General features: G+C 47.3%; 1 protein-coding gene across 3 annotated transcripts in view; it reads left to right on the top strand.

Annotated features, from left to right (window-relative positions):
* Positions 1-27350, top strand: part of RPS6KA2 (ribosomal protein S6 kinase A2) — a 297485-nt gene that overhangs the window by 109442 nt on the left and 160693 nt on the right. The window contains exon 1 of one of the 3 annotated variants that reach the window (XM_055310837.1): positions 20013-20297. The exons of the other annotated variants lie outside the window; for them this stretch is intronic. Within the exon in view, the coding sequence (XP_055166812.1) occupies positions 20199-20297 (99 nt within the window). The 5' untranslated portion in view covers positions 20013-20198. Of the gene's footprint in view, positions 1-20012; positions 20298-27350 lie in introns of those variants that run through there. 3 annotated transcript variants of the gene reach the window in all.

The raw sequence follows: 27350 nt of genomic DNA, 5'->3' as shown, positions 1-27350 counted from the left end.
TGCCCTCTGTACTTCGGGTTATTGATAAGAAATCTAGGGAAACATTCATACATTTCTGGCAATTTGGCAAAGGCTCACCAGTCCTTCTAGATGTGGGTGAGAGTGTAGGTTCCGTTTTCTTGTGTCTGGAACTCTGGGTCCTGGCTCGACTGGCGCTCACACCAGGAAGCAACCTCACAAGCCTCCAGGGATTATTTACCTCCTCAAAAAAGACATAGGACAATATAAGTGGAATAATGAACAGGAGGCAAGTTCGGAGGTTTGGGGCAGCCCAGTGCAAGGAGTCCCGGGTGATGGAGGGAGCCCGCAGAGTCAGAGCAGCCGGGGACGGCTGGTGCTCCAGTGTGGTCAGGCAGTGGGAGGTTGGCTTGGTGCTTACCTGGTCAACTGAAGAGAGGTCCCCATACTCTACGGGGTCAAGACCGGGTGTGAGGACCCCAGTGCAGCTCCAGAAGCCCATCTGGGGCTAATTAGATCCTGGATGTCCTCTAGCACCAGGAACCCAAGAAGGTGGCTCCAGGACCAGAGCAGCAAGGAATTACGTGGCATCTGATCATCTCACCCTGCAGAGCGTGAGTTGTTTCTGCACATCATAAGGAAGCTTGATATGAGCAAAACAGAAAACGCCTGGGTTAAGTCAAGAAACGGGGTCAGATTCAAGGTTGAGTCCCTCGAAAGTGAAAGTGACCTCCGTGTGCCTTCCGCTCAGTTCCTCAGAGGGAACACGGTGAATACGGTCCAGCTGTGCTAGGAAAGCAGGCCGATTCCTTCTCTGCTAAAGGCCACGTGTTTTCAACTGTCTCCTGGGTAAAACCACGTGCTGTGAATTTCCCAAGAAAAGTTGAAGATACAGAATAAAATTTTTCAAGTGGGAAAGAAAATTGGAATGAAAATGCACCTGGAAATAAGTTCCTGGTGAGATTTTTTTTTTTTTAAGTAGCAAATAGAAATAGGAGGCTGTCCTCCCCCAGAGTGGCCTTTGCTACATGTGATCTGAAGGTGTTTTCTTTCTGAGACCACCTGAAGCCCCAGTCGGCTGACGTCACCTCTCTGCAGGACAGTCACATTCACAGCGCAGTACTCCTCTGGAGTCTCTCTTTTAACATGCCTTCACATCCTTATGTTTTTTAGCATTCAGTGGTTTTTTTTTTCCTATAAGAAAAGTTTTATTTTTATTTTTTTAATAAATTAATTTTTATTGGTGTTCAATTTACCAACATACAGAATAACACCCAGTGCTCATCCCGTCAAGTGTCCCCCTCCGTGCCCGTCACCCATTCACCCCCACCCCCCGCCATTCAGTGGTTTTAGAAACCCAACAGCAGAGAAGAACAAAGGGCTATCTAGAGCACAGCTGTAATGGGAGCCTGTGTGGACAGGGTGTGCCCCCTGCCCCTGAATCCCAACATCCCAACTGTGTTCACCTTTGCTCATCAGCATCTGGGGCGGTGCTGAGTGAGGGACTGGCTGGCCTGGGTCAGTCCTGGGGGCACCCAAAATAACTACAAGCTCCTATGGATACACTGGTCCCTCTGAAGCTATATTTCAGGATGGACTCAGGGAGAAGCTCTGAGGATGTATTAAGCCCAAGAGTCAGCCAACAGCATGTTGTACACCTGCCCCACAATCCATTCATCACATGAATGTCATCATCATCGTTAACCAGCTGGTCAGGCCCCTGCCTGGGATTGTCCGTTGTCACCTCCACGGACTCTAAGTGAGCTTAGTAACTGGTGCCATAATATTCGATCACTGTCACCAGTGTTTCAAAGTGACAGCATAATGTGCCTCAAGGAAATTCTTTTCTCTCTTCCTTAAGATGAAAGCCTTCACAGCTGTCCTTGAGTTTCCTTTGTCTTTCTGTGAAAAATTGTCTACTGTTGATAAAATGTTATGCTAAATGAGAAAACAGCCTAGCGGACACCACAATCCTCTGCAAAGTTCGGAAATACATAAGAAGTGAATCAACCGCAAGTTTCTAGTTTTGTTGCTTGTAATAACCTGTTTTTCAGGCACACTTACATAATGCTGTGCATTGAGATAATTGCATAATCTGGTTAAAAAAAATCTTTGAACTGCTGCCCACACAATACAACACTTTCTTGTACTCACTGAGTTGTACAAGTGGTTACATCAATTGGAAGTAGAAGGTATGTTCTGCTTTTCACCAAAAAAAAAAAAAATTAAGATGTAACCATGAGATAAGGTAGAGAAAGTACCAATGTCAAACCAAGAGATCTTGGTTCCAATCTGAACTGTGATCCTCACTTAGCTGGGGACGTGTTCTGTGCTGACGTTTTCTGGTAGACAGTGTCTGTGGCTATAAAATGAGCTGGACGAGGTAGGTAATGTGGTCACATCAGGTGCATGTACCAGCAAGCAGGGGATTTTTGCACGGAGCTGTCTGTATGGGCCATGATTTTAGGTGCTAAAAATGAAACAAAACAAAAGGGCCTGTCCAGGTATCAGACCTGAGCCAACTGGAGTCACATGAGCTCTGTGTATCCACCGCAAATCTCACTAAGCTGCGCAGACACACACCAGTCCTGCAGTCTTATGTGTGGTCCTGGGAGACAACTTTCTACAGATTGCTCAGAGAGTCAAAATCATTTAGAACTTTGGCTGGGACATAAGGGTGAGATGATGAGGGGATTGTCATCATTGTACCCTTGAAGCCAAAAACTGAGCTTTCCTGAACCCATAGAATGTGGTCTGTGTGCACATGCCTGACTTAATGTACCTTTGCACACAACACCATAGGCATATGATGCCCCTGGCCTTTGTGTGAGGCCAGCTATAGGGAATGTAGGACAGAGGTCTGAAAAGAAGCCATCCTTTCTTGGCTGCTTCCATCCCGCCAGGGAGCCAGAGAATACCCCTCTTCTCCACCCCCTCATTCCTGATGCAAGTTTGGATTCTGTATCGTTTCAGTGGCTATGAGTAAGAACATGGTGATAAAAGATTTCCTGCAGAGACCCCAAAATAGAATCCCGGGGAAGCCTCATCTCATTCCTCGGGGGAGAAAGGGACTCTTGCTCAGCAGCTTGGGGTGTGAGTAAGTTGTGCATGATTGTAATTCCCCAGGAGACAAGTGACACAATGTGGAGGGACTCTTCCTCATGGCATCTAAATCTGCCTGGTCCCCCTGGGGTAGGCAGCGGAGCAGAGGCCAGGGGTGGTGGGCGCTGAAGCTTGAGGGCAGCTGGGACCAATGATGGGTAATGTTCGTTTTACTGAAGTATAGTTGACACGTGACACTACATGAGTTAAGGGTGCACAACATAGTGACCCAACAAATCTGTGCATTATGTGCGCTCACCACGAGGGTCGCTTCCACTTGTCACCATATAACCATACAACACTGCTGCGGTATCATTGGCTAACTTCCCCAGGCTGTGCCTTCTCTCCCCATGACCTATTCAGGCCACAACTGGATTCTGTGTCTCCCTCCCCACTCCACCCATGTTGCCCATCCTCCACCCCTCTGGCAACCATCAGTTCATTCTCTGTATTTAGGGGTCCTTTTCTGCTTTTTATTTGCCCATTCGTTTTGATTTTTAGATCCCATGTATAAGTGAGATCACATGACATTTGTCTTTCTCTGCCTTATTTCCTTGGCCTAATACCCTCTAAGTCCATCCATGTCGCAAATGGCACAATCTCATTCTTTTTCATGGCTGAGTCATAGTCCTCTGTGTGTGTGTGCACATGTGCACATGCATGCATCCCCAAACAATGAACGTTGCAAACGGCAGCTTGAGTATAGCTGAGTTAGACGGGAGCGCACAGGGGGTAGGGGTACTGGTCTGCCGTGCTGTGCTGACTGGATGGGAGGAAGGGGGAAGGAAGGAGCTCACCAGGAGAGCTGAGACCTGGTGGCAGAGGTAGTACAGGGAAAGGGGGCTGGGAGGTGTGGTCCAGGTGAATCCTACAGGAACTGGCAGTTGATGAAATGCCCAGGAGGTGGTAAAGAAGGAAGGGGAATGATGTTTCCAGTGCAGGCACCCGCCTCCAAGTCTGAGGCCTAAGTGCTCAGGAAACAGAGGGTGCAATGCCATTACCAAGGTAAGGACCTCTAAATGGGATGCAAGTGTTTGAGGGAATCAAGACTGGAGTTACGGTCATAATGGCCACCCAGCAGACAGTTGGAATTATGAAATTCGAGCTATTCAGGGCTGTTGGAGATGGAAATACTTCCAGGTTAACTGTGAAAGCTGATGGGTAGAAACACTTAGGTGGTGAGTTCCTGCATGGGAATCCATTGTTCATGAATATATGATTGCTCATTCGTTCTAACAAGACACGTTACTTAAACATCCCTCCCACAGCTGCTGTTTTGTCAAATGAGACACAGCTTCTACTTTCAAGTGGCTCTTTGTCCAGTCACAACATGAACGCAAGTGGACAGTTAGGGTAGTTGTGGCGTATGTGATGGAGGTGTGTACATTATGCTGTAGGCTGTCAGGGAAAGAGCATGAAAATCAGGGATGGTGTGTGTGTGTGTGCATGCATATGTGTGTTATCTGTGTACACACATATGTGTATTTATATGTATTTAGTTATATATGTATTCGGAGTGTGCATGTGCAAGTAGAAAAAATTATCAGAGATGATGGCCCTTAAATGAAGCTTTGAAGGAAATTGGCTGAATCAAGGTGCTATTTTTAAAAAATAACAAACCCACTGCATATGGATAGAGTAAGGCAGGACAGCTGTACTGAAGGGCTTCTGTTCATGGGTAGAACAGAAAGGTATTGAAGAGGCATTGGAGACTCCATGGATGTCATCCAAGGGACCTGATCTTTATTCTGAAAAGTATGGGCAGTCGTTGACTCTGTAGACATAGAGGGGCTGGACCAGCTTTGAATTTTGAAAATGTATCCAAATGGCAGCAGAAATAATCCCACAGTGCATTGTACACATCAGAGCCGCTATCTGAGATGTGTAGAAACATAGGCCCATCCATGCTCAGACATCTACAGAGCCCTCACTGCACACGGAAGACTATTCTGGTATAATCCAGAGGCACATGGCTTCACCCATACCTCTCCACACACTTCCCATGCTGAGAGCAGACCCCAGTGCAGCACCATGGCTCGCAGGTTGCAGGCATCAGTCTCAACACCCCTGCCAGCTGGGAGGAAAACCCAGTCAGGGGTGGGGTCGGATTTTATTCTGGATGAATTGTGTGGCACAGAGGGAGAGCCCCTGCCCCGCAGCATGTGCATCTTGGGCTCACTGGTACCACCCAGGCCCTCCCCATAGGTGAGATCTCCTGGGACATGGTGCTGTTCTCAGGGACACTTGCTCTTTCTACAAGGGCTTCTTACACAAGGAGGTTATCCCTGTGAGCCCCACCCCCACCTCTGGCTCTCACAATGCCCTGCTCCCTCCCCAACTCCAAAATCAAGGCGTGTGCAGGGTAGGGTATCATGAGAGCAGAACCTGTCCCAGGCCTCTCCAGCATCTGGTGCTGCCAATGATCCCTGGTGTGTTGCTATAGATGCACCATGCCAGTCTCTGTCTCTGGCTTCACGAGGTGTTCTCTGTGTGTGTGTTTCTCTTCTTATAAAGATAGCAGACATATTGGATTTAGGGCCCACCCAAACCCAATTATAACCCCATCTTAATTATATTGCATTGGCAAAGGCTATTTCAAAATAAGGTCACATCCAGAGGTTGGGGTGTCTGGACTTCAATATATATTTTGGGGGGGACACAGACCACAACACCAGTCATCTTGATAACTATGTAAAAGTGGCAAATTCCCAGATCATAACTTCCTTTGGGCTTTTTATATTTTTAGTCCGTTGCTTAAAATATTTCCCAGCGAAGATGTGTTTGCAATGTACTTCCATGTTCACAACCTAAGCCTAATCCTCCGTGAGAAGACTGGGATCTCGCTGAAGCAGTCGCTCCCTGAACATGGTGTGGGGGGTTTGCTGGAGTCTCAGGCTTCCTGAGAATCCCCCCAGATGCTCCAGCCAGGCTTCCTGGGCAGGAAGTGTAAGCACAAGAATAACCGGAAGCCGCGATGTTGTGGGTGGGGGACGGGGGGGGGGGCACAGAAAATGAGGTACTTGTTGGCCCACCAGGGTGGCTGTCACAGCACCGGGCTTCAGGATGTACCATTGTAATCTCACATCTGTTCCCTATAAAGAGTTCTTTTTTTAAAATAGTGTATGGCATATGACCTTCCATTCCTAAAAATATGATTTCTGGTTACTGACTTGGCCCCTTACTTGGCCAAGGTGATGTCCAGTTACTGGCTGAAAGAGAGGAAGAGGGAGGGACGGGGAGGGGACTGGCCTTTATAAATCAATCTTCATCTGCCCTCTGTCCTGAATCACAAAGCACATTGTGTCAAAAAGCAATGATGCTGTCTGGCCGCCAATCCACTACCCAACTACCACTTGTCTATCTGTTCACCAAATACTTGTCTTGCATGTACCAGGCATCATATGGGGTTTGCAAAATAGACACACCTCTGTCCTCACAGAGTCTATAGTCCCATAGAATAAAAGCACTAATCGAATGATTACACATAGACCCAAGTATTCCAATCTGAGTAATCACTCTTACCTTCAGAGCATCTGCCTGGGGGCAGACTGATCTGGGGGTTCATGGAAAGCATCCCTGGAGAACTGGTATTGGAGGATGATTCTAATCTCGGTGAAGGAAAGTGGGGCGTATTGTGTGCTCCAGATGGGGTAACCAGATGAAGGTGGCCCGAGATTGTAAAGAGCTGGGTGAAGACCAGCAGCCTTGCTTAGGTTTGCAGGCAAGAAAGGCAGCCTAAACACTGATCTGGAAATAGGTCCAAGATTTGTGTCAGAACATCATGAGTGTTTCATGAAGCCTCTGCCACCATCAGCTCCTGTACATGGGAGCACGTGTTCTGGTCCATTTCCTACTGCACTGAGGCCACGCTGTCCATTCCTCGGGTGAGTGATTAATCACCGATGAAGGCCTTGTCCTCAACCTTGACCTCTAATCAGGAAAGCACCTCTCCACTTGTTATTGTTCAAGGCTGAGCTGGTTATCCTTGACCTTTTGTTCTCCCATAAAATGAGTAGTTTGTCAAATTGCACCAAATAATCCCAGGGTTCTCTTTGGAATCAAGTTAAACTATTAATCACCTTGAGGAGGATTTACTTTCTCAGAATTTCGAGGATTCCTTTATCTTTGTGGGTTTTTTCTTCAACATTGGTTGTATTTCCATTTTCTCTAAGTGTCCTTTAATATTATTCAGTTAGGCATCCCTGGGTGGCGCAGCGGTTTGGCACCTGCCTTTGGCCCAGGGCGCGATCCTGGAGACCCGGGATCGAATCCCACGTCGGGCTCCCGGTGCATGGAGCCTGCTTCTCCCTCTGCCTGTGTCTCTGCCTCTCTCTCTCTCTCTCTCTCTCTCTCTCTCTCTCTCTCTGTGACTATCATAAATAAATTTAAAAAATAAAAAAAATATTATTCAGTTATTATAATACTTTTATAATTAAATATTTGATGATAATTCAAAAATTACAGGGATTCCCTGGGTGGCTCAGTGGTTTGACACCTGCCTTCGGCCCAGGGCATGATCCTGGAGTCCCAGCATCGAGTCCCATGTCGAGTTCCCTGCGTGGAGCCTGCTTCTCTCTCTGCCTGTGTCTCTGCCTCTCTCTCTCTCTCTCTCTGTGTCATGAATAAATAAATAAAAATCTTTAAAAAAATTATTCTAGTTATATTTTAAATAGTATCATTCTAAAACTGCATTTTCAGGGCACTTGGGTGGCTCTGTTGGTTAAGCATCCAACTCTTGGTTTCAGCTCAGGTCATGGTCTCATAGCAGTGGGATCAATTCCCTGCATCAGGCTCTGCACTCAGTGTGGAGTGTGCTTCAGATTCTCTCTCTCACTCTCTCTCTCTCACTCTCTGTCAAATAAATAAGATAATAAATAAATAAATAAATAAATAAATAAATAAATAAATAAATAAAACTGCATTTTCTAACTTCCTGGTGGATAAAAATACAGTAAGTTTTGCTCATTAGTCTTATGGATGGCAACTTTACTGAATTCCCTTAATTTGAATAATTTGCCCAAGATTTTGTAGATTTTTTTCATATAACCAAACATAATCTACAAATAGTTTTTCTTTCCAAATTTTATTCATTGTGATAAATTGTGCTTCTTATATGTTGTTAGCTTCAAGTTGCTAATATTTTGCATTAGAATATATGTTTTTTCACAAATGAGCTTCACCAGCAAGTTGTTGCCATCTTGCTTTGTACTGGCCCTCTCTGAAGAGCTTTCTCTCATTCTGTGGTTTCTGGAAAAGAGTTCCCAAGGTTGTAATTATATTTAGAGATAGATGAACAGATGAAGAGGTGGTGGAACTCACCTATAAAATAATTCCCTGGGATTCATATTTTCATTGTGGAAAGATTATTAACTGCTGCCTATTAACTAATTCTAAAACCTGTAAGATTTTCATTTTTCCTTGAGTCACTTTTCTTATGTTTTCCTAGCATTTGTTCATCTCACCCAGGCCTTCAAATTTATTGCCCTAAATTTGTTTATTACCAACTGTGATGATCCCATTCATCTCTGGTGTCCCTGTAGCTGTGCCTCTTTCCATTCCTAAGTATTTATTGGTTGCATCTCCTTTTCAACTGATAATTCTTACCAAAATGTTTCAGTTTATTAAGTTTTTAAAAGTACAATTTTGAATTTATTTGTCTTCTTTATTGTATCTTGTTTTTTTTTTTCTCTCTCATTGATTCTACTTTCCTTGGGTTTATTCTCCTGGGGATTCCCCCCCCCATAAGTCTTTAAATTATTTACTTAATTCATTAATTTATAGACTTCTTTCTAACAGAAGCATATGATGCTATAAACATCTCTCTAAACTTTAGCTTAATAGCATCCTACAGAGACTGAAAATCAGTATTTCTTTAAATCTCTCAAATCCAAATAATCTCCAATCTTTACTATAATTTGTATAATAACACATACACATTACTATAATTTGATTAATATGGTATAATATTATACAAATTAAATAAGCTATTGAGATTGTATTTGTAAAATTTCCAATCATATAGGATCGTTAAGTGATAAAGTAAAGTGATCTGTATGGTGTAGTAAGAAAAGTCAATCTATGTGGTAACAATTGTGAAACTATTGTTTAGGTAATTTACTGATCTGTGTGCTTTGTGGCCTAGAGTACAATATGGTCAATTTCTGTGCATATTTCAGGTGCATTTGGAGAGAATGCATAGTCTAATGTTGTTGAATGTTGAGTACTATATATGTTCCTTATGTCAACTTTCCCCAAATGTTTTATTTAAATACCTAATTTTGTTTTTCTGCTTGATTTATCATTTATTGAGAGAGATGTTAAGAACTTCCTCACATAATAATGGATTTGTCAATTTCTCCTCTTGTTTCTATCAATTTTTGATTAGTGTATTTTGAAAGTATATTATTTGGTGCATACAAGTTTAGAGTTATTGAATCTTCCTAGTAAATTGAAACTTTCTTCAACATATAGTGATATTATGTCTTCAAATGCTTGTGTAATTTGTGTGTCATTAATGTTGCTTTATCAGCACCTTTTTCAGTACTATTTGTGTGATATATCTTTTGTTATTCTTTGATTTATAACTTTTTGTGTCTCTTGTTTTAAATATATCTCTATAACTAAACTTATTTCATTTTATTTTTATTTGTTTTTTAAAGATTTATTTATTTTTAGAGAGAGAGGATGCATGTGGGGGGAGTGGCAGAGAGAGAGGGAGATAATCTCAAGCAGACTCCCCACCGAGCACAGGGCTTATAGTAAGCAGGTGGGGATCTCATAACCCTGAGATCATGACCTGAACCAAAACCAAGAGTTGGATGCTCAACTGACTGAGCCACCAAGGCGCCTCAGTTAAATTTATTTTAAACCAGTTTAGCACCCACTTTGTATTTTAATGGGAGAGTTTAGCCCATTAACATTGATTATAATTTTTCTATATATGTTTATATATAAACATATATAAGTGTTTATATGGTGTATGGTTTAGTTTGCTTTTGCTTTACTTACAAACCTAATTAGCCTATTAGTGTTTTGTGGAAGAACACATAAGCTTCAGTGATCAGAAAGAAGGGACTTTACTATGCAAGGAATAGAAAGTGACATGAATGCCACATTGGCATTGGTTTCCTTTGCCCCTAAGTTCCAAGGGGACATTGGCAGATAGATACCATGCTCACGGTGAAACTGCATCTCTGTTGAGAAACACTGAGCTTGGGGGACCTGGTATTTTATAACAAGTAGTAGCAAGCCTGCTCTTTGTCTTGGAGAGAAACATTACTTCATCCGTCAAGGATGCTTGCTGCCAAAACAATCCTGAGAAATGGCCGGCCAGGCAGTGGGCAGTGCCTTATATTTTCACATACTCAGCAAGAATGAATAAAAAATGCAGAGACACCTGGGGCCCATGGTGGCTGCACTCTCAACTAGACATTAGATGTTCACTCTAATTACCATCCTGCCGGATATGCTACTTTTTAAATCAAGATTTCATTTCTAACTTGATGCAAGTCCACAGATTGTGCAATACTTTGATTTTTTTTTAAATGCAGTTCATAAGTGTTTAGCTTTCCCTGTAAGTGTCAGTCAAATTTCTTGGGTTGTTTATCGGGAAATGTCTTCATTTTGCCCTTATTCTTGAAAGAGGTAGACTCTGAAGTTACAATTGTTTTCCCTTAGCACTGTTTACTCTTCTATGGCTTCCAGCAGTGCCACTGAGATGTCAGTTGAACTCTAATTAACATTCATTTGTAGAAAAACTGTCTTTTCTTCTCATTGCTTTGAAGAAGCTCGGCCTGCAGGTTTAATATGAATTTAGGTATGGATTTCTATTTAATCCTCCTTGGGACTGTAGGGGGTGCTTCATAAATTTGAGGATTGGTATATTTTATCAACTCTGAAAAATTCTCAGCCGTGGGCTCTCTTTGAATAGTGTGTATTTACTTGTCTTTCCCTCTCTCAGAGGCATACTGGATTTTTCTCTGCCCCCACTCCCCACCCCAGTCTTCCATGTGTCTTATACTGGCTTTCATATTTCTTGTCTTTTTTACTTTCTTAGTTGCACTCTGTCAATTATCATCAGATCTAACTTCTCCTTTATTAACTATTTCTTGGACTTTGTCCAAACTGCCATTTATCTACTGAGTTTTTAATTTAAATAATTGCAGTTTAATTTTTAATGTTCTACTTATCTTCACAAATCTGTTTGATCTTTTATAACCTCTAGTTGCCTTGTAATGCTTTCCATCCTTTTGTGTTTTAAACATATTTCATATTATTTATACAAAAATTTCAACCTCTCCATATTTGCAAGTATGATTCTGCTACTGGTGATCCCTGCTGACTCTTGCTCATGGTAGCTATTTCCTCGTGTATGTAGCAGTTTGTGATTACAAGTCATGTTCCTTAGAATGTTCTCTGTTTAAGCTTTGAGATATATTTAAAGTAGTTCCTTCAGAGTACTTGTATTTGTCTCTGCCTGGTCCTCAGGATGCTACAATCTGAGACCATTAAAAAGTAAATGTTTGGCTTGGGGTTTTTCAGGCTGGGAGTATTCATTTTGGCTTGGAACTGGCCTATGAGCTGCAGGAGGCTGACAGGAGGAACTCTGTCCTTTGTCATTTCCAGAGCTCACACCTGAATAAGCCAGGCTCCTCCCAGAGTGAGGCTCTCCCAGCATTCCCCCTACAATCCGCTCTGTGGGGACCACTATTTTCCCGCAGAGTGGCTCTGACCCAACTTTCCACCCTGCGCTGTCCCAGGTTCTCTCCAGGTCCCATTCTCCAGACCCTGCTGAAACTCAGGTCTGGATTATAGGGATTGACATCGGACCAGAACAAACATTGCTTCCTCTTCAGGATTATCTTCTTATCCTCAGATTTTGCCTACATTTATGTTCTCCTGCTTACTGTTGGATCAGCCATAGTTTAAAAAAAAAGAGGATTTTCTTCTTGTTTTCTCCAGCACTGTTATGTGTCTCAAGAAGGTTGCCTCTGCCTATGTAATCCGTCATTTTACCAAGAATGGAGCCATTCCCTACCCTGCCACCCCACCTACCCGCCACCCCCTTGGCTCCTCCTGTGGTTCTTTGATGAGGAAGACCTACCACAGCACCATATTCCAAGGGGCTTATACCCTGTTGCTTTTAGTGTCTCTGAGAATTTCTTTTATGTGTCCAGCTAGTTCCCATCTCTAATATCGGTATTTAGTGTTTGGAATGCTCTAGATGTCTATGAAATATTGTTTAAAAGATGAACATTTTTTTGCTCAGAAAAACTTCTGGCAGAGATTTTACATTCTCCTTTGTACCCAGTCCAGGTCTTGAGGGACATTTCTATTTTAAGGATTTTTTTTCCTTTTTAAGTTACAGAAACCCTTCCTGCTATAGTTTTCACCTGTTTCCTCTTTCCTGCTAACTCCCTTCCTCTTAACGTTCCCCTGTAATTTATGTAGAGGCCTGGGCTGACAAGAAAAAGCCACTCTGTTCACAGTCAGGTCTTGTCACATACTGTCAGACCAGATGCTCCGTTCTCTAGGAAGCCTGCTTCCCGGCGTCTTCATCACAGAGACTCCTGTCACATCCATGGACTGAGAGGTGTGGGTTAGTCTCCTTGGGAGGCAGAACAAAGCACAGCAGACCAGGTGGCTGGACACTGCATGCATTTGTTGTCTCACATTTCCAGAAGCCAGAAGTGTGAGATCGAGGTGCCAAGGGCCGTGCCCCGCTGGCAGATATAGTGGACTTCTTCCTCACCTCTTCTCCCTGCTGGTGGCCACCATGACGCTCCTGGGCTAATGGCTGCTCCAGTCCTGGTTCTGTCTCTGTTGTCACATGGCCTTCCTATAGGACACCAGTCACGTTGGATTAGGGCCCACCTACTCCAGCAGGCCATCATCTTAACTCATGACATCTGCAACAACCCTGTTTTCAAATAAGGTCACATTCTAGGGGTCAGGGTCAGCACTTCAACCTATCTTTTGAGAAAGAAACCCATAACAAACAACGTGTAAACACTAGTGAGGTCAAACCCAAAAAAGAATGGTCATTTGGCCCCTCCCTTAACAATGACTAGAAAAGACCAAGCATAGGGTAGCATCTACAAAACACATTTTCAGAGATCTTCTCTTGGCCACACACTAGGGTCCCTTCCTTCTCAATGCTACCTCACCTAACAAGCTTCCCTTTGGAAGCTCAAGTAAATGTGTGGTCTCATGAGGAAACTGGCCTTTAATAAGAAAACTTGGCCATTCTGCACCAAAGGCACTCCCAGCATCTGTCCCCACAGCCTCAAGGAGGCCTGTGGAGGCTCCTGCTGGACTTCTGTCTGTGAGATGCTCTGTCCACGGGATGTTGGCCTTGTGGCATTTCCTGACCAAGTGTAGCTGTCTATGGGAATGAGGATCCTAGACGGTCACCCTCTTGGTTGCCACTCTCTTCTTTGATTTCTCTTGATACACACCTAGTAAAATACCCGACACATTGTTGTGCAGTCACTGACGGGCAGGTCCTGTTTGGACCCTTTCACCTCGTGTAAGTTCACGCAGTAGGTTCAGCTCCCCGAGCCTCAGAAGATGGAGTTATTGTGTCTACTTTGCAGATTTCATAAGTGTGTTATACAGATGAAATGGTGAAAAAAGACCCCGCTCTTGAGAACCAGCAGATGTCTGAAAGTAGTCACAATAAAACCCCTTTAAATAAACGTGTGAAGGGCTGCCGAGGTGGCGGTCCTGAGTGTTTCCAAGTTGGGAGAGGTAGAGAAGCCAAGAGTCATCATCTGATGCTCTAAGTAACACGAGGAGCTGAGGGAAGACTCCCTCACAGGGCCTGCAGCGTGAAGGGGTTGGAGTTGGCTTCTCGGGAGCAGCACTGCCCCATACTGTGAAGTAGGGGAGGAGCGTGGCCAGTGAGTGGAGGCAGGTGGGCAGGAAGGGCAGCCCGAGCAGTGGCCACAGCACGCACAGTGTGGTGCACATGGAAGCCCACCTTCATTCACGCAGCATGTCAGGGTAGCCCAGCTGTGTTCTGGGGCGGGAAGGAGAGGCAGGTGGTGAGGACAGGGAGCGGTGACCAAGAACTGCACACCTTCTCTGCTCTGGAGTTTGTGCTTCTCCTGGAAGACCTGGGGACCTGTAGTGCGTGGGGGTAACTTGACCCAGTTTGCCTCTAGAAAGATCATTGTAGTAGCAGGATGGCAGATGGGTTGTGAGGGATGGCGTCTGGCCAGTAATTACCGTCTTCTGGCAGGAACTGATGGGGACCCAAACTGTGATGCTGAGAGCAGGGCTGGAAAGATGAGAGACGTGAAAAATACTGAGAAAGTCTCAACAACAAGTCTCTATGTCCTTGGACTTTGAGAATAAAGAAACACCAGAAGTGAATGTAATTCCTGCCTCTTGGTTTGGGCAAAGGGGTAAACAGTTGTGCTCACAGAATTCCATAGAGTTTAACAGGGAGTTTTCAGATAAAAATGCTAGAATTGGGGGTCTTTTCCTTTCCCAGGCATGTCACTAGCTTTCTGTGTGAAACTCAAGGATTTTAACAAATGACAACTTTGGTGAGCAGTTTACAATTTTCAGAGCACTTCCTCATTTTGCTTTACTTGCTCAGAACTGCCACGTTTGTAGGTGACAACCTGGTGAGAATAGCAGCACAGGTTCCTGCCCCTGGCTGGCCACTTCTGCACACCTCCATTCTCAGACTCGCCTGAGCCCCCGCGGAGGGGCCATCCTGTGCTCTGTGGCCTCTGCCTCTGCAGCATCCCTCCCGTCACCCCCAGCAGTGACAACCACACAGGCCTCCACAACACTGTCAAATGTCCCCCTGGGGGACATAGCCCCAGTTGAGAACCCTGTTCCAGAGGCTCAGAGTTTCAGGAAGGGTCAAGTCACAATCAGGACAGTGGGTAGAAACATGATTTGGATATTTCACATCTGACGTGCATTCCCTCAGAGTAGGTGCTGGTACCATCCCATGGGGCCGGCTCCACCCCCTCCCACCTCCCCACAACTTGACACCAGCACATGTGCCCGGTACCACACGGGTACATTTCCAGGAGTTTCTTGTTCATTTTTCTATCATTTTACATTCGACATCTGATAAACCCTGTAGGCAGTGGTTATGTCTAATTCTGCGGGCTGCTGTCCTGCCAGCTTTGTGGGCGCCCGCCATCCCGAGTCGTGGGTGCAGTGACTGAGCTCTCGCTCCCTGGAACTGCATCAGAGGGAATTCTCCGAAGCCTGGGTTTCACGTGGCTTTCTCTAGAGAGCAGGTCTGCGTGCTTCTGCTAGGCACCCTGGGTGAGAAGTAATCAAGACCACTTGAGGTTTTGCTGCTGTTTTCAGATGGGACAGGGGTGGGGGGCAGGTGCATGAAGGCACAGGCCTGGGTGAGGAGGGCTGTGTGGGCACCAATGCCCGCTCACCCGGTCCTCTTCGCGGAAGTGTCACTGCTCAATCATGAGCCCTTGTCTGCAAGGGGGGTTATTTCCATCCACCTCACACTGAGGATGCAGCTCCGCAAGATCCCCACACTGGGCGGGTGGCTTCTGTCCTCTGAGACCCTTGCTGCTGTAAATGGAACCTCAGTGTAGCAAACCTGGACGTCATTTTTGACTTGTAACTGGTTTGTTGAACAAACGTGGCTCGTGATGGCATCAAAACACACCTTTCAGGACTTGTCAGAGTGAATGACAGGGACCCCATCACTTCGTACAGCTTTTTCTTCCCAGTCCTGAGTAAAAGACTACCATGTTTGATTAAAGTTTTAAATACTTGGCTAAGAAGTCAGTATTTCCAGTCCTAAGGACTGGCCAAACTCACAGCATGTTGGCCTAGCTTGAGGCCGCCTCAGCAAGGAGCCTGCTGTGTGTCCCTGCCCAAGTCAGGGCAGGAGGGGAAGGGATACAGGGAGAGAACACAATTAGTGAAAAATGGTCTGCACACAGGTGGCCTCACTCTGACCCTCTCTCTCATGAACAGCTGTCTTATCTTCTTCTGGGGTTACTGCAGCTTGAACCCCCCCCCCCCACCTGGTCTGCATGCCCTTCCAGGACACAGGCCTCTGGATTTGGAAGTCACTTAGAATTCTTGGTGCCAGCCCTGGACCTGATGCTGCTCGCTTCTGCTCCACGCAGTGGCTCAGAGACCCTCAAACTTGCCCTTTCCCACGTGGTGGCACCTGATCTGTTGGAACCCTCCCTGCATCCTTCTGCCCACAGGCCCTGTGAATAAAGGTCCACTTAGCAGCTCATCCCATGCCTCCCAGAACAGAAACCATCCCTGGTCTCTGGGACTCAGCTCTGATCTGCTGCATCCCCAGCAAATCACAGCTGTCAAGGTGCAGCTCGAAGCAAAGGAGGTGGCCTCCTGCCTCCCTGGTCCTTTGGGTGGAGGGAAAGGAGGCTGTGATGGTAGAGATTTTGCCAAAGTTATCTTCCGCCCAAAGCCTTCCTCTCCTTCCTATCCAGAGCATGTTCTGTTCTCAAAGACGAGGGAACTCCAGGGTGGACCAGACCTTAGTTATTATTTCTGAAATTCTGAAATTGTATACCTAAGGTGTCTCGGGGACTCGGTAGAGCTTTAATTTTCATTAATCAATCATGAAACCCTGTTTGTTCTAAATTCTCAATAACTCTGCTTTTCTACAAGCTAGGACCCCACCTCCTCTGTTTGCCCAGGAAATGTCTCCTTATCCCTAGGGCTCACCCCAAATGCCACCTCCTCCTTGGTTTCTCCAGCTAGGACTGACTTCTCATTTATCTCCATCCGCGTTGTATTTCCTTACATGTTGCTTTCATGCTGCATAAAAACTGCATCATGTTTGTTTATCTGCTTATTCTCTCTTTGTGGGACTAGGAACTTCTGCGGGTCAGGAGCCATGCTGCAGTCATTTCTGTATCCCTAGGGCTGAAAACAGCCCCAGGCACCCAGATTCGTGATTACCCGTGGAACCAGGGTGAATGCACACAGCCAGTCCGTGCTCTCTTGCAGGCAGCAGTAGCACAGAATGAAGTGTCAGGCTTCCCGTGTTTAAGGCAGGGGGGACTTAAAGTCCCCAGAAGAGCTTTGTCTTCTCTCCAAGCTTCCTCCTCCCTACCATTAGGGCACTAGCCTTAATTAAGCTCACCCTTTGCCCCCAGTATTTGGGGAGGATCATTTAGGCCCAGGTTAAAAATGGCCCTGATTCCTACCTACTACAGATGTGGTGGTCTGGAGGTAAGCATCATATAAGCACATGAAGTGGTAGTAAATGATTTTTAGAGATTTTGATATACTTACTTTACCAGGTTAAAGATAAAGGCAAACAGAAATGTTCTAGCAATGAAATTACTTCTGTAATTGAAAATATGAAAGCTTTTTTTTTTCCTCTTTTGAGACATCCAAGTTCAATAGAAGAACAGTTTGGCTGCACTCAAATGTGGGGAGATCATGAGTACCCCGTAAGACATTTCCTTTCCAATTCTGTTACACCGGGTCAAAATGCTCTTGTGGCAAATCACAAGCGTTGATTTAGGCCTGCCCGAGGCTTTGTCCTTAGCAGGATGCCCCTGAGCTGGCACAGTTGGCATACTGCCCTCCTGTCTCTGATCTGTTACACAGCTCCCCACAGTGAAGCTTGTTAGAACCAGCCCCTTCCTCATCCCGGGGGCTGGTGACCAGCCCCAGGTCCGTGATCCATCAGCAGCTTTCCACCAGAGCCGCTATGTGGCATAGCCCTGGCCTATCTGCATTTGTTCAGGGCCAACATGCCTCAAGCGGTGGCCAGGGAGAAGGGGAAGATTAGGGGGTAAGAAGTTGTTTTGCACAGTAGGGATAGTCACCCTCCAGCAGAACTCTTGAGGGAAGCGGGAACCAGTTTTGACGTGCATGTTTTCATCTTCGAGATGCACAATCGGAACACAGAACACACGAGGTGAGTGTGCTCACACTTGCCAAGCAAGGGAGTGGCAGCACCAGCACCGGCTCTAAACTCGGTGCTCATCACTACTGAGCCTGTGGCATCCAGTCAACCCCAGAGAGCTTATGTGACCTCACCTCCTGACCCAGATGGTGAAAATTACCAGTTCTTATTTGGGGCATCCACCTTCCCTCCTCACTTTAGCAAAGATAGCCCTTTACAGGTATTCATGCCCTTCGGCTTAGCCAAGGGGGTGACAGGACACTTGGGGCTTTTCCACCATCTACCTGGTGAAAGAGCAGTATTTGTCACACAGTACTGTATGCATGAATGTTTCTGAACTTTTCAGGGGATGGTGGCAGGATGCTACTGACATTATTTGACCCTAATTTAAGCATTGACTCAACACGCGCTTGTCGCACAAGAGTAAAACAGAAAGGGCTGCAGGGAGCTCTGAGCTCAAAGATCTGGAACTGTGTATAGCCCTCTGGGGAGCATTTCTAGAAAAAAAAAAAAAAGTGTGTTCCCCTTTAAGGCCAATCCCCTGCAGCCCCACAGCCAGCAGCTGGCCTGGGGAGCCCTGCCTCAGGACTCGGTCTGCCGGGCCTCCTAAAGTCATCCGTTTGGATAATTTTCTATATATGGAGTCGGAGGTCATGGAGAACGGATGTGTCTTTGTTTTCCAAGCGCTGCCCAGGGAGGTTTCCCCAGACCGCGTGGGGACCCGTTCATCCCGGGGGAGTGAGGGAGGGGCCCGCAGGTCAGGGCGCGGGGATGCGGGGATGCGGGGATGCGGGGCGCGGGATGCGCGGTCGCGGCGGGGGCCGGGAGAGGTGCGGCGCGCACTGCCGGGGCTCACGGAGTGCCCGGGTTTTGTTTCATTTTCCCAAAATGTTCGCTAATGAACAAAAGTTTTGTTGGGCACGGAAGACCATTGTGCCAACGTGTGCATGTGGCCGCTTTCAGGAAAGAAACCAGAACGATACCCCCGAGCTAGACCACAGCGCAGCGGGGCGGCGGAGCGGAACCGGGGGCAGGCGCCCGAGCCGCGGGGCCCCGCACCGCCCGCGGCCAGACGGCGGGGCCGAGCAGCGGCGCGCGGGGCTCCCGGCCTCCGCGGGGCTCCTCAGGCCTGCGCCGCCCCGGGCGCCCCCTGGGGGTGTGGGCGGGGGGGCGGGGAGCGCGCTGGGAGTCGGTGGGATGGGGGCGGGGAGGGAGGACCGCCTGGGGCGGTGGGACGGTGGCGAGGACCGGTGGTAGGGGCGGGGGCCAGGCCAGGGGCGGGGCGGGGTCCTCTCTGGGCGGGAGGAGGAGAGGGAGGAGGAGGAGGAGAAGGAGGGAGCATCTGGGTTGTGCGGTTGCTGATTGGCCGCGGGGGCGGGGCGGGGCGGGGCTGGTCCTCGCGGGGAGGCGCAGCAGCAGCACCAGCAGGGGGAGGAGGAGGAGGAGGGGGGGGGAAGAGCATCTGATTGGCGGCAGTGGCTGTAGGTGGGACAGGGAGGGGCGGGGCGGGGCTGAGCGGGCCGAGCGGGTCCTCGCGGGGCGGCCGCAGCAGCAGCATCAGCAGGAGGAGGAGGAGGAGGAGGAGGAAGAGGAGGAGGAGGAGGAGGGAGCTTCTGATTGGCGGCCGCGGCTGTGGGCGGGGCGGGGCGGGGCTGCCTGGGCCGGCCCTAGCGGGGCGGCGGCCGCAGCAGCAACAGCAGGAGGAGAAGGAGGAGTGGGGGGAGAGGAGGAGGAGGAGGAGGAGGAGGAGGAGGAGGGAGCATCTGGGGCGGCGGGCACTGATTGGTGCTACTGGCTGGAGGCGGGGCGGGGCTGCCCGGGGCTGGTCCTCGCAGCCCGGCAGTGGCCGCAGCAGCAGCAAGAGAAGGAGAAGGAGGAGGAGAAGGAGGAGGGCGAGGAGGGGAGGGAGAAGGAGGAGGGAGAGGAGGAGGGAGCATCTGGGCGGCGGGCACGGATTGGCGGTAGTGGCGGGGGGCGGGGCCGTCTGGGGCTGGTCCTCCGGGCTGCGGGAGGAGGAGGAGGGGGAGGAGGAGGAGGAGGGAGGAGGGAGCGCCGGAGCCCGGGCCGCGGCGGCCGGCTTGGCCTGCCCTTTGTGCCCGCAGCCCGCGCCCCGCGCCGATGGCCGCCGCGCAGGGCTCCCCGGCGGTGCGCACCCGCCCGCAGACCTGACCCCGCGCGCCTGGGATGCGCCGGGAATGCGCGTCCTCCGGGCCTGCGGCTCCTCCCGGCTGGGCGCGGGGCGATGGACCTGAGCATGAGGAAGTTCACCGTGCGCAGGTTCTTCTCCGTGTACCTGCGCAAGAAGTCGCGCTCCAAGAGCTCCAGTCTAAGTCGACTCGAGGTAAATGCCGTCGCCTCTGTGCGCGCGGGTCCCCCGGTGCCCGCCGCGCCCCGGAGGATGCTGTGGGTCTCAGCGCCTCCCGAGCCCTTTCTATTGTCACAGGCACGGTACCCACAGACCCAGGTCAGGGAGTTAAAGTTCTCGCAGAGCCGGTCCGGTTCTTCTAAAACAGAACGCTACTGCTGGGACTTAGCACTAACTGGACCCGTCCTCCGGTTCTCGTCGGGGACCAAACTCTGCCCCTGTGGAATTTCTAACTAATTTGTTCCTGGGTCGGCTCAGGATGCGGAGCGGTCACCGTGCCCACATAGGTGCTCGGGGGAGGGAGGGCGTCTGGGTCCGCGCAGCCGGACCGCCGCCCCGTGGGGCAGCTCCGAAGTGCCCAGAACAGGACCTCCGCGGGCTCCCCCCGGGCCGTGGGTTGGGAGGGGATTGGGTTTATCTTACGGTGGCGCGCGGCCGGATCGTGCAGATGCTGGTGTATTTGAAATCCGTGGAGCATTGACTAACACACACACACACACACACACACACACATACACACACGTTAGAAGGTAACAACCCAGTGTAGTCGGGCCATCTGAATCCGGGCTCACAGCCAGGTGCCTGCCGTAATATCCCTGCAGCCCCGGGCTTCATAGAGATGCACTCTGAAACCCAGAGGACCCTGAGAATTATGTCCTTTCCCTTGTCCCTCATCTTGTCATCTTTGGGTTTCCAAAGTCATCTCTGGACAGTTCTCTGGTGTGGTTTTATTATTATTATTATTATTTATTTTAACAATGAGATCTTGTCCTCTTCATCCTGGTGTCCCAATTACATTGCTGAATCTATAGATGACCAAAGGATGGAACGTGTTTAAGTAAAGAGAGAGACATTGTGATGTTGGGGGGAGGGGCTGGCCGCTCAACCTGGCTTTTCCCCTTGACATTGCCCTGGGCTTTGCCACCACAGCTGGCACCTATCTGGGTTTTGACTTGTTTCTAAGGCAGTCCGATCAATTGGAACAATGTCACATTTTTCATCTTGCTTTTCTTTGTCCCGGCTGCCATGATATTCGATACAGGCATGGGTTGTTACGATTAGCAGATCTTTAAGCAAAGCTCAGGAATAGACATGAATGCAACAGGAATTACTTGTATAAAAAGTTTCTGTTATGGTATCACTAAGAGTTGGAGCCAGATAGGATCTTTGTAGCTGGTTTCTGAGCGTAAATCATATTTTTTAAACAAATACAATTGTTAATCAAATAAGGGAGGAGGGCTTGCCTCAAACCTCACATTGACAGAAATGAAACACGAGTTCAGTGAGATAAATCATTTTCCTGGCTCTCAGGCACTTTTTAAAAAGCTGAAGTTGGTAAGAACAGAAACTCAGAACAGTATTTACCTTTATGCCCAATAAGTTTTTATTCATTAAAATGCCAAGTTTATCATACAGCTCCTTGTCTCCTTTCATTTGTTGTCCTTGCCAAGGGGGGGCACACGGCTGAGCAAACTCCCGGTGCTGTTCAGGAAGACCGGCAGTAGTATCTACCCGGGCGGAATGGGTCGAGGGTCAGGAATCCAATATGCATGATATACTCACCTTCGGTGTTACGGTTCTGCAGGGAGAACCGGGTTTGGGAAGTGCCTCAGAAAAGAACATAATGGGAAACCGAGAAGGGACTAGAAATGGGGTTCCTTCAGTGTGAAAATAAAATGTCAAAAAACCATAAATACACCATCGGGTATGCAGAAGGTCAGTTGACTAGAGAGGAATGTTAGCTGTCAGCAAATAATCAATGAGCAGTTCGTACAACCTGGATGCCGGGTGCCGGATGGAAGTACTGATAACAATGGTCAGCTTGGATACAATGCTCTGGTCTCTACAAATGCATTCACCTGTCTCTTGTGAAAATTCAGGAAGGCATGTTTTACTGTCCTCCATTCTACAGCTGGGGGGACCCCCCCACCCAATAGAGGATTTTGCTGAAAGCTTATCAACAAATTCGTTCTGAAATTGCTTTAAAAAAAAAAAAACCTGCTATGTGTTGAGCCCTTTTCTTAGCACTGTAGATCCCCAAACCACAAGTCCTAGAAGTCCTGGCTGGCCTCATGGTACCTCCACCTAGTGGGGGATCTAGTAAGCGACTGACCTGTGTGTGCTTCACTCCAGCAAGCTCCATACTTCTCTCCAGCTGCCTCTCCATCTTTTTCCAGAGAAACCTGTTTATTCGCTTGCATACCCACAGCAGACTGTAGGCCAAGAAGCACTCATAAAAAAAATATAAAATTTTGGAGGGGAGGTCTGTCAATAGTTTGAGGTTGAGTAACGACATATAAAGTGCTTAGGGTGGATGTATATTTCCTCTGTACTGATGAAAAAGATTACTCATTTTGTAAAAAAAAAAAAAAAAGTAAACATTTTTTTCATTGTTTCTGTGTAATTTCTTTTGTAAAATATACACAGAGACTGCAAATTTTTGTTTTTTGGATTCAGAATCTAGTGACATAAACAGGAAAGTGACAGTAATTGCTTTAAGTTTAAAACACTATTATCGTTATTAAAATGGCCTTTGAGGAGAGACTTAACCTTGTAGTGTTTTCATATTTGCTTTTAAATTGGACTTTAGGTTTGTTGTTGTTTTTTTTTTTTTTTTTGGACTTTACTTTAATCCACAATCCAACATTTATAAAACCGACAAAGAAGCCAGAATACTGAATCAGATTTGGGAACAGTTTATGAATTACCGTTTAAATACTTTTATAGTGCCTCAGCATTGCACCAACCGAGGTGGCCAGATGACCGACTCTGGAGAGAATCATTTTTAGAGTTTCTACAGGGAAATTGGGTATGTTTCCTAGACTTCTCCGTGCACATCCGAGGAAGATACCAGGTTTCACCATCTGACCTTCACCCGGGTTTCAGGGCATTTGACAACACTGCCTGAGAGCCTCAGCAGGATCTGCATGGGAGGTACACCAGTTCCTGATTCAGTAGTCCATTTTGTAGATGAGGAAACGGAGCCTAGGGAAGCCAAAGGACTTGCTTATCCTCCTGCACCTAGAATGTTTTAAAGGAAGGTCTTGCTGTAAGAGCGTTGTGCCGTCTATTATTGGTTTTAGCCATTCTGGGGGGTGAGGTTTCTGGAGTGTCGTGTGTATTAGATGGAACTTGAAAGAAGGCTATTGGAATTAGTAAAATGAAATTGTTCCCAGGGGTGTTTTGGAACATGTTCCACAACCTCAAATTATTCTAGAGGACCTTTTTTGGGAGTCGGCAAGTTCCAGGTGAATCTGTGCTTTGTGTCGTGTTCACCTGAATTGGATTCCTTTCATGGCAGGTTGGCTGCTCCTTAACCCCTGTGCACCCCATTTCCCTCCAGTGTGAGTTGGGGTAGTACTTCCTGCCTAGGGTTAAAGTGATGCGTGTGAGCTGTCGTGTGGAAAGAACGTGGAGTCTGGACAGTGGCACTGCTAGTCAATAATTGTTAGCTATCGATTCTGATAGAAATCTTCCAGGCTTATTGATGTTTTCCATACTGTTCAGTGCCTTCTGTGCTGTGTGAACCTGGGATCGCCTCTGTGGGGTTCTGTCTTCATGAATCTCAGCCTGGTAATTAATAGTTTAGATGACCTCGCTGTGTACTTAGGGGCAGAAAAGGCCAGAGATCACTTCTCCCAGGCTTCCTTCCAAACTGTCATTCACTAGGATTGGCCCCATTTGCTAAGATGGAGTTCCTGTCGTCTGACTGGGATGGCGATATTCCACTTCCTTATCCTACCAATCGCTCTGTGAGTCAGCCCTACCCATCCATGAATGCATTACTAAAGCAGGCCCCAAGGCCATGGCATCATGCTCTAAGGTGGCTTCTCGAGTCAGGAAATGCCCCAGCACCAGCATCCCAAGTTAGGGAGCTTTGGGAAGTCATCCTCCCTGGCTCAGCCTTCAGTTCCCCAGGAGAGACTCCAGAGGTTTGCCGTCCAAGCTCCAAAGCCTGGCTCGGTTGGGAGGGCTTGGCTTAGAAGGGCTTGGCATGGGGGGTGGGGGGGAGGAAATAGTTATTAAGTTAATAAAAATTGATATTATTTACTCAGTATGATTTATCTACCAGTTTGTTAAAGGTACCAATGCTCAGAGACTGTTGGTTTCAGGAACAGTTGTTTTGTTTGGAGTCACCAAAGCCAGGGAGTTGGTTCTCTTTGATTATGTATCATTTTTGACATTTTTACTGAAAGAAAATTGAGGGTGAGTGAGAAGGACAAAAGGCAAAGCCCTTTAGCCGGGATATGGTTCGTGGTAAGCTGTTGAGGGGAAGAATTTCATTTATTTATGTATTTGCTCAATTGTTTGCATGAAGAATTTTTAGTGTAGACCATGTACACTCTGCTAAGCAGCTGGTAGGTAGGATGAGATCTTTATGTGGTCTCTGCCCTCGGTGAGCTTAACATCTAGTGAGAGAGGCAGACCTGGGAATGGAAGCCTACTGTGTGAAATTTCTGGCATCCTTGGTTTAAACAATCTAATTATATCGATTGTCAGTTTCTATTTCCTGGGCAGCCCGGGTGGCTCAGCGGTTTAGTGCCACCTTCGGCCCAGGGCGCGATCCTGGAGACCTAGGATCGAGTCCCACGTTGGGTTCCCTGCATGGAGCCTGCTTCTCCCTCTGCCTATGTCTCTGCCTCTCTCTCTGTGTGTGTGTGTGTCTCATAAATAAATAAATAAAATCTTAAAAAAATTTTTCTATTTCCCATGGTCGCAGGTAACCAAATGTTGTCTGTGTGTGCATTTGAATATATTTTAATTGCTTACCCCTTTTAAAGGGAAGCATGACCAGGGCCTGATGCTGGAGACCCGGGATCAAGTCCCACGTGGGCTCTCTGCATGGAGCCTGCTTCTCCCTCTGCCTGTGTCTCTGCCTCTCTCTCTCTCTCTCTCTCTCTCTCTCTCTCTCTCTCTCTCCCCCTCTCTGTGTCTCTCATGAATAAATAAATAAAATCTTTAAAAAAATAAAAAAAATAAAGGGAAGCATGATGTCTTAATAAAGCAACTGCTAAGGGACTCGTAGCAAACACTGTGAGTGATGTTGGCTCTGGTCACAGAGAAAAAGAAAGCTTCCTGGAAAGTTAAACATTAAAGCTTATTCTTGGTGCTTGATAGGTAAGCTCTTCTTCTAAATCTTGGGTGGTTTCCCGGAAAACCATTTCTAATTAAAATAATTTTCAGGTACTTTCAGCAAATGCACCCAAAAATTCTATGGTGAGCCTGATGTTTATGGGGCTTTCAGAGAACAAGAACAATAAAAATCAGAGAAGACCACAAGAAAGAGTCCGTATTAATAAGTATTTAATTTGCTTACTGTTTTGCTTATGCATGTTTATTCTATTTTGAACACATTAAAATTCATTCCTTTGTGGTCACTTTTTGCAATACGCCTTATCTCTGCAATTTCATTACAGACTTGCTCTGCTTACATCGAAGAAAGCTCCCCAAAATATTGTTGCTTGTTCAAAAACATGTGAAAAGACAACCAAAAATTTTGAGATTTCCCCCATCTGTCTTTTTCACCTCCTCTATGCCTTCTTTCCATGAGCCTCCGTGCCGACTGTCTTCCAGCACACACCCTGATATGGCAGAGACAATTTCAGTATGTTTTTCATGCTTTCAGAAGCACAGGAAAGAGATGAAAGTGCACTGAGCACACATCACCTGATTTATCACCCAGGGTTTCACTCTGCTTCTTGTATGCTGGGTGGACAGTTTCTTGGATGTGGCCAGTTAGTCAGTAGGTATGAGAAGTCTGAACGCTCCAAGGCAGGGAGGGAGGTAGAGAGAGAGACTCTGGGGCTTGAGCGGAAAGTCATGTGAACCAGTGTGGTGTGGGTTATTCAGTATCTCCGGGTGCTCCAGTGGAAAGGGCTCCTCTGAAATGTGGGGAAGCTGAGGCTAGATCTGTTTTGTATGGAGTTGGCAACCAGTAGTTCAGCCAGAAATAACCTTCCTCTTTGGCCCAAAGGTTCTATGATTTTCAAGTAAGTACAGATGGGCTGGCACCGAAGGCTTCCTCTAGGATGCTCTGCATTTATTTCTGGTGACGCTGGGTTATGTTGTGTTGTATTTTTCCTCCAGCACTATATGTTTGCTGATATATTTTCACTGGTAAAAGCTATTAAATTAAACTCAAGTAGGAATTATCAACAAATAGTCTGTTAAGCTGCAGTGTGATTTAATCAAGCAAATGGATGAGGCACAAATATATTCAGTATAAAATACGACTCATCACGTCTGGTTTGCAGCTGTGTCAGAAGCCCTGCTAGGAGCTGGCGAGGAGACGTGGTGGTGGTGGTGCAGCTAGCCACGAGGCACCTGCGCCTGGCGCTCTGGATGGCCAGCGACTGTGCAGTGACCGCAAACCTGTGACTTCTCACCGAGCAGGCGAGAGTCTGCGCTTGAAACCACCAGAGATGTGCCATGACAAAGACTCTCCTCCACCAAACTGTAGTCAGGCTCCTCTGGGTCCCCTTTGCAACGAGGCTCCGACCTTGGGCTCCCGCGTCGTCCTTGTTGGGCCTGCAGTGCCCAGTGTTAGCAAGAATCCCACTGAGCCAATTTGGAGAGGAACCCCCCTGTCCCCAGATATCTGACCGAATTCCTTATCCCCACCACTCCACAGGTGATGTCTGGTCACCCCCTGCCTTCAGCAAGAATCCTATGAGGTCAGTTTAGAAAGGCTCACCCTGTCCTCGTGGACGCTCCAGCTCTACTCCCTGCCCATAAATCCCCACCCTTCCTTCCTATATCTGAGTCGAGCTCAATCTCTCTCCCTGACTTCAAGGCCCCATTGCAGTGCTCCAGTGAGTAAAATCTTCCTCACTGTCTTTAGCAAGTGTCAGAATAATCTTTCTTGGCCAGGACTTGTTATTACGGTAATTTGTGTATGTATTTTGAGATCCATGAAGGGGTGTTCTAGGAACACCAATGGTTGAGAACCCTACTTGATTCCCCAGAAAATCCACAGTGGCCACTCCTCCATGAGCTCTGGCTTGCAAAGGTCCTTGAAATCCCCAGGCA

The sequence above is a fragment of the Nyctereutes procyonoides genome, unplaced genomic scaffold (genome assembly GCF_905146905.1).
Source record: "Nyctereutes procyonoides isolate TBG_1078 unplaced genomic scaffold, NYPRO_anot_genome, whole genome shotgun sequence".
In the NCBI taxonomy this organism is placed as follows: Eukaryota; Metazoa; Chordata; class Mammalia; order Carnivora; family Canidae; genus Nyctereutes; species Nyctereutes procyonoides.
Note: the sequence above shows the minus strand (reverse complement) of the source record. Positions and strands in the feature narration are given on the sequence as shown.